We start from the raw sequence: 7,516 nt of genomic DNA on the forward strand, positions 1-7,516 counted from the left end.
ATATATAAAAACTGTCAGAGCCAATCTTTGTGATAGGAGAAGGGGGCGTCTGGAGGAGTACACCAAGAAAACAGGGATTGGTGCCTCCAGCCTTAAAGAATATCAATTCAAACTATATGGTGGGGCCCTGTCAGCCTGGCCACTTAGGGTGGTGCATGGGGCAGGGTCTGCAGAAGAAGTATTGGGTTGGTACTGCCTGCTTGGAAAGGGGAACCCTTTTAAAAACAAGCATCCATCACGAAGTCTACTGATCGGGTCTTCCTTAGGATAAGTGGTACATGCCATATCCGACTGGCGTGGCATACAGTCCGACGGGTGGGATGGGGAGAACAGGTCTATGGAAAGGGTAGGACGCTCCGTAGAGAGATGCTGCTTGCAGGGGCGAGTTGATAGGGAAAGGGAGGCTAAAGCCGGAGGGCAGCATGGGTTTGGCAGCCATTTTCAGCTTTTCTAGTTCTGCCTCCTGCAGTCTTTTTGCCTTGGCCCTCCGGTTCTGGAACCAGATTTTGACCTGGGTCTCTGTGAGGTTCAGAGAGCTGGAGAACTCAGCCCGCTCTGCAATGGAGAGGTACTGTTTCTGCCGGAACTTGCGCTCCAGAGCCAGGAGCTGGGACGTGGTGAAGGGCGTCCGAGGCTTCCTATTGGTCTTGTGTTTCCGCAGGGTGCAGGTGGTGGGGCTCATATGTCCTAGAGAACAGACAGCAGAGTCAATTAGCAAAAGAAAAGTGGCTTTTGTCTCCTGGTTAGTACGTCCAGGACTTCCCTCTTAAAACACTTAGAGAAGATAAATACTATCTATGACTTTTTTTGTTTCATCTTTCAAAAAGGTAAAAACAAAAACCAACCCAGCTGATTCCAACTCACGGCGACCCCATGTGTGTCACAGTAGAACTGTGCTCCATAGGGTTTTCAAGGGTGTGACTTTTCAAAAGCAGATCACCAGGCCTTTCTTCCAAGGCACCTCTGGGTGGGTTTGACCTCAAAACCCTTAAGTTAGTAATTGAGTGCTTAACTGTTTGCACCACCCAGGGACTCCAGTTCAAAAAGGCACCTTGGTCAAAAACATTTTTTTGGTGGTGGGGGGGGGCAGAGGGTGGAGAAGGACCATATTTAAATGGATAAGTTGCTTGCTTAAAAAAAAAAGTTCTTTTTACCAAAAAAAAAAAAAAAAGAACTTAATGACATATTGGAACTTCCTATATAGACAATAAACAGTCTTAGAAATCATAGAAATAGAATAAATATGAACAGACCCCTGCCCCCATAAATCAAGGTTGCTGAGTGTTCTCTGGGAAATAAAACCCCACCCCTCTCTTCTGAATTTAGTTTTTGTCTTCAAAATAGGAGGGGGTGTCATGATAACCCCCACTTCCCTTGGATGCTGATAAATGACACAGAAGGAAAATGAAAAGGACCATATAAACTTTTCAGCTGTTTCCCTTGGAACACCCCCTCCCAACCAAGATAAGCTGAATTGCTTCAGCCTATTTATGAAGGATAATGATGCAGATAAGGTCTGTAGTGAATTAATAGCATCTCTGGATTTGGGGGCAGCCCCCATGCAATAAACAACCACACAGCTGTCATTCCATCCCTTCTACAGATTATAAAACCTGAACATCATTTTACAGATCTGGATGTGGGTAAGTTTCTTGGCCGGGTGCTGCTGTAATATAAACTTTACTAAAAAGGAGGGAAGAATTAGTTTGCCCATAAATGTCAATGTCAGGGGAAAGCAGGCTGCCTCGGAATTGAGAGCATGTGATGACATCTTAGTCATCTCCTCTCCCCATTCTATGGTTTGGAGCAAATGTGTAAATGATTAGTTAGTCACCAGAATTTAGAAGGGGGAATAACAAGCAAAATAAGGGTATGTCAACAGCATCCAGACTCCGTATTTAAAATGGATTCAATTATGGGTAGTCACATAACTGGGGCATCCCTTGTGATTTTACACCATCAACTAACTTTGGGCTTGTTTTTTTCCTCAGTCCAGTGGGGAAGCGATGGGGATAGAATGCTAAACAATTAATTTTCCTCATTTTGCTTTTATGAGCTACGTTAATTTTCCAAATGTAGCCACAGTAGTAATGCCAATGTACTCATGGGGAGAAGGTCGCATTTCTTGTTTAGTTACTTTGGTGGCCCAAAAAAGTTTACACTTCATACTTGAGGGTGACACAGCTCAAGTTCCAACCCAGCCTCCACTTCCAATTAAAGATGGATTTGTCCCAGTGTCAAATTATTAACTATCACTTTCAGAAACTCAAAATGAAAGCGAGGTAGTGAGTTCTGCAATCAATCAAAAAACGAAACAGAAATCGGGAGAAGGGATGAATACGAAAACTGCTACAGAAGTTTACTTCTGTATATGTTAATCCCTAAATAAGGAGGGGTGCCTACTTAATTTACAAATAAACTCACAACACTAAGACTCAGAGACCTGTAAAATTCTCATCCTTCACAAACCTGGCCTGGCTGTCCGGAGGACCCAGGTGTCTTAGCGCAGATACCAAGTTCCTAGTGCCTATACTTGCTTCTGCTGCTCTCTGGGGGTTTTAAAGCATCTCCTTGCCTGGAAAGAGTAATCCCTGCTGCTCCTCTGGCTGCATTTGAATTATGAAATCCTGGGGATGGGGATCGCACATGTGAATCAAAGCCATAAAGCTAGACGCTTCCTCTCAGTGCTCCCCCTAACCCGACTCTAAATCAGCCAGAGGAAGGATGCGATTATAGAAAGCAAAACAGCATTTATCCTACTTCCTCGGAATAACAAAACCGGGCCTGGGCGGGTGGCTCCCTCAATGCCCGAGGCCCTGTCGTTTGGTGCTCCGGGAGCCCACCGCTGGAGACCACAGGGCTCCCACTGCCTCCTCCAGGCCCCAAGCACCAACAATTCATTTTTTGTGTTAAATCTTTCCTCAAAAGCTCAGGCTCTTCTTGGGAGAAGGTCATATTCAAGGCCCATGGCCAGCTTATGAAGGCCAGGAAGCCTGAGGTACCAGGAAGGGATGTTTACAGTCTAAGTAGGGAACTGCTGTCCCAGACCCCTGAGGCCTAAGGATGCCAGCACTTTGGACCTGCAAACGCCACTCCATGTAGGGTCTGAATCCTTTATGTGCCGCTGGGCAAAGGAATGTATGAGCACTCAATATTTGTTAAACACATTAAGTCCCTTAAGGTTCCTGAGCCTGTTTCACTGATAATAAAATGGGTAAATAATTCGAATTCCCTCCCTGTGTTTCGGAGGACTACACTTCAGATGACTTTGGAGTGCCCACGGCCCAGTCTGCCACCTGGTAGGTGATCATTAAATGCTCCCTAGCTCTTTTTGTCAGGCTTAAATGCAGCCTGCACCCACTCCTCTGAACTCTGCAGTAAAGTCCTCATCTGTTAACCGGAGGTGGCCACTGCTATACCGAGGAGATCAGATAAGATAATACTGTGAAGAGTGCTGTAAAGCACTGTGCAAACTCGAGTTTAAATTCTTTGAGTCCTTAATCTCCTCGCTCTTTGAGTCTTTCAATTTCCAACAGGATGGAAGGAGACTGCCAGAGGGGACAGCCACTGACGCCGGGTATATGGCCGTGTTTTGTTCACAAAATACTGTGCATCTTGAGTCTTTGAGGGCTGAATGATGTAAATAGAAAGGTGTGGTTCTTCGGGCTTTGGAAAATATCCCTCCAGAGGGCCCCTTCTCTCACCTTTACCAGGGGTACAGTGTGGTGCTGGGGGTGGGAGGTCACAGATCTTAAAGACCAGAATATAGGAGTCAAATGGGGATACAGGGAATGACTTCTCCAAATTACTGAAGGACCCAGGGCTAAAAATTGGATCCTAAGCAGGCCCTCCTGGGCCTGACTCAGCCCTCCGGCCTCACCGGGCAGGACCGGCGGTGCAGGTGGGGGACTCAGCCTCCTCGTTTTTTGCCCAGGGGGATCAAAAGCGACCGCCGAACCTCACACAGGAGCAGGGCTTGGACAACAAGTCCCCGAACCCATTTCGGCGGTTGTTAGTGACCTGGGACAAACAAATTCAGTCCCCTTAAAGACTTGATGTCCATATCTGAAAAGGGGGGTAACTACAGGCCTTGTGTCTCTCCTTACACTTCGGGGTTCAGGCCAGTATCCGACGAACTATTGAGCACCAACTGCTTTGTAAACTCTCCAGCGCTGTTTGAATGCTGCTAATTATTATTACGAGGCAAGCGGAGCCAGCGCGTTTTCCACCCCGGCCCACGCCAGGCGAAGCTCCGAAACTCGCGAGCGAGGCGCCGGTCGCGCGAAGTACACAGAGACATGTCCTTGCAGCATCTGTCTCTGCCATCATCTCTTCATGGAATCTGGCTTCGACACCCACGGATCCCAGGGGAAAGACGGTAATTTCTCCCCAGTGTCGGATTAGACTTCAGTTAATTTGTCTTTAAAATACGCCGCACCTCGTTAAGGTTGTTGGGTGTTTTAAAAGGAGATTCAAGACACCCACCCCTTGCCTGCTACATACTGAGAGGTCACGAAACGTGGATACACTCACTCCCCAGACAGAGACCCACGTGGACAGTGAAACAAAAATATGCTAAGCGACCGGAGCGCGGAGGACTAAGAACTGGAGAAACCCTCAACTTAGCTAACCAGCAAACCCAGCTTGGGGTCGCCCTTCAAAGCTCAGCGACTACAGCGAGAGGACCCGGACACGGATCCAGGGGGTCTCTTACATGCTGCCGGCGCGCTGACCTCCCGGGATAGGAAGGGGTCAACACACTGTTGGCTTGCTTTCCAGAAGTATACAACAGAAGGGTGTCCGTACCCCCAGCATGGAATACCCGCTCCCAGCTCCCTCCTAGATTCCATGCACCCCTTTCCCCGGCCCCGGCGCTCACTCACTTGGCGGCGGCGAGTATCTGCCGGGTTCCTGCATCCACGCAGCTCCGTCTTCCGAATTTTCCGACTTGACCGAGGCGGTCTCGAAGGGCTTGCCCAGCGGCCCGGGGCTGTGCGCTTCCCGGGCGCCGTGTCCGGGCAGCAGCATTGGCCGAACGGTGGCCGCGGCAGAGGCGCTTTCGGCCGGCCGCGGGGACGCCTCCTTGGGCGGCTTCTTGTCCGACATGAGCGCCTCCACGCTAAAGGGCAGGCTGGAGACCTTGACTCGGCGCTCCTCGGCGCTCCCCTCCGCGCCCCCGGGCCCAGGGCCCGGCCCGGCCACCATAGCCGGGCCCTCCTCATCGGACGAAAACAGGTCGTTGCCTTTGGACGGAGAAGCCATGACTTCTCTGCCCTACTTAGCTCCCGACGCGCGACTCGGCTCGCAACCCGGCAGCGGCGACTCAAACTTTTTGGGGGGGAGACGGGGAGGGGCGCGCCGAGAGCCGAGCCTTTCCTCCCAGGGGAAGTGGGGGACCGGATTCAGCCAATCCGCGCCGGCTCTGGTGCTGACGCCACAGATGCGCGCCTCCAATTGGCTGCCCCGGGAGAGGCTGGGGCCTTTTTTTTTTTTTTTTTCCCTGTTTGAAATAAATTAGGAGTTAATTACAGGCGCAGTCAGCAGAGTTGTTATTAGGCGATCCCTCAAGGGTTATAATCACACCAAAACTGAAAAGTCCAAGGCGTAATTAAGGCTGATTATTTAAAGAGGAAGTTCGCTGAGCACTATTTCTTATCTCTTTTGACCCCTCTTTAAAAGGTATTTCGTGCCCCCTGCCCGGCTGCAAGAACACATTTAAAATCTGCAACTGACATTAATTAACTTATTCAGCATTAATTTATTAACTTATTTAGCTCCTACTATGCGCCAAAACTGAGCTAATTTGACCACTTTAGGAGTCAGCCATGAAAAACACAGGCTAGGATCCGTGCTAAAAGAAATAATACATGCGCAGCGCTTAGAAGAGTGTCTCGCACTAGGCAAGCGATCAGTAGCGACGGCCATTATTATTACTGGTTCCCCTAGAAGAAGAGGGGCCTGAGAGAGCCGGAGACTCCCAAATAACTCGGCCTGGATAATTTCAACCAATCGTCCTCATCTTTTCCTCTGGAATACAAAACCAGCGCACTCACTCATAAAAATTTGAACTCTACGTGTTTCTTTCCCCCGAATCTCCTCTCTGGGAGAGATCTGGATCCGATCTTCTTCCCAAGACTGCGTGCAAATATGTGTTCCTGCGTTTGTTTGAGCGTGTGTTTGTCATGCATGTTTGGGTGCCAGTATTTGCCTGCGAGGTTGATGGGAAGGGGGAAAAGCCGCGGATAATAAATATCTAGGGCCTCCCTTCCCCTTGCAAATCTTAAAAAAATCGGGTTCCAAGTTTGCCCACCCCAGGCCTGTGTCTCTTTCTGAGACGCACATTTTTGTCCACTGCACCTAGCTGAAAAGAAATCAGATATCCCCACCCCATCCGTTGGCTATATCCCGTAGCTTCTATGATGTCGGTCTCAGTCCCGGGAAGGGGAGGAATGCTTTGAGTGCCGCAGAGGCCTGGGATCCCTCTCGGAGGTTGCCTTCTCAGGCCGCGGGGCCAGAACCCAACGCTTCAAATAACTTTACAGACTACAGTTGCTTTTTCCTATATCTGAAGGAACATCCTGAGCGTTACGAGGCAAAAAGCGAGTCACCCAGCTCAGGGCCTCCTAACCTACAGTAGATACTTGCTAAACAGTTCCTAGAGCTGTTGGAGGGAAGGGGCATTGCTTTTAATTACTTAAATGGCCACGTTTGCCTACCACCTCCCAGTATTTTCTGTTTCAAGAGTCTTAGAAACTTGGCCTCCAGACCAATCTACAGACCCTTAAACCATCCTTCCCAGAGCATCTCTCTCATGCAGAATGTTTCTTCACCCCAAAGCTCTGTCTGGAATAAAACTGGACTGGGCCAGAAGAAATGGAAAAAGCATTATCTAAAGCTCGAAGGATGAAAACAATCTTCACTGTCCAGTTAATTCAATTTGATTCCAAGTGGTCCTGGATAAAATTTAAAAGACCTAAACACTGCCTTCTAAAACATGTAGGTGCCTCTGCCACCACAAGGAACAACTACATTTTCTTACAAACTGAAAGCTCAGAGAAAGTTAAAAAAAAAAAAAAAAAAAAACTTATTAAAGCTATCTGCAGATGTATGCATTTTCCCCTTGAGTCATACCTGATGACAGTTGGTTTGATATGCATCTCAAATACAGTACAGGTAAATCCAGATTAAGTTCTGTGCCTTCCAGATGTACAAGGCAAGGTGCAGGCTATATATTTTGAAAGGATACCTGAAATTCGTTTAGCCCTCAGCTGCCAAAGTGTACAAAAGGATTCAGTTTTCAGATGGGCTGGAACCAGCCACTGTTTTATAATTGTTTCTGAAAACTCATTGTTGATATTTGTCAGCTTAGGGACACATATTCCTAGGAAACTTTTTTAAAATGAGCCTTTTTTTATTTTAATGAACTTCTCTGGAGGAGCAGAAGCCCAGGTCCCCTTGCACTACTCCTGGGTCTTGATGTCCAGGCAGAAGAAAAAAAATGATGAAGCCAGAAACA

General features: G+C 48.2%; 1 protein-coding gene across 1 annotated transcript; it reads right to left on the reverse strand.

Annotated features, from left to right (window-relative positions):
• On the reverse strand, positions 1-5,348 carry MSX2 (msh homeobox 2). Its single transcript, XM_004371180.1, has 2 exons — positions 4,884-5,348; positions 1-687 (listed from the first exon to the last, which is right to left on the reverse strand). The coding sequence occupies exons 1-2, from the start codon at positions 5,260-5,262 to the stop codon at positions 263-265; spliced, it is 804 nt and encodes a 267-aa protein (XP_004371237.1). The 5' UTR covers positions 5,263-5,348; the 3' UTR covers positions 1-262.
• Positions 5,349-7,516: the final 2,168 nt, after the last annotated feature.

The sequence above is a fragment of the Trichechus manatus genome, unplaced genomic scaffold, assembly GCF_000243295.1.
Source record: "Trichechus manatus latirostris isolate Lorelei unplaced genomic scaffold, TriManLat1.0 scaffold00011, whole genome shotgun sequence".
Classification (NCBI taxonomy): Eukaryota; Metazoa; Chordata; class Mammalia; order Sirenia; family Trichechidae; genus Trichechus; species Trichechus manatus.

Bases quoted from the DNA above. Each gene is read 5' to 3' on its own strand.
- MSX2 (XM_004371180.1), bottom strand. From the start codon at position 5,262: ATGGCTTCTCCGTCCAAAGGCAACGACCTGTTTTCGTCCGATGAGGAG. The intron at 688-4,883 runs GTGAGTGAGCGC...TCTGTTCTCTAG, and splicing joins CAGATACTCGCCGCCGCCAA to GACATATGAGCCCCACCACC.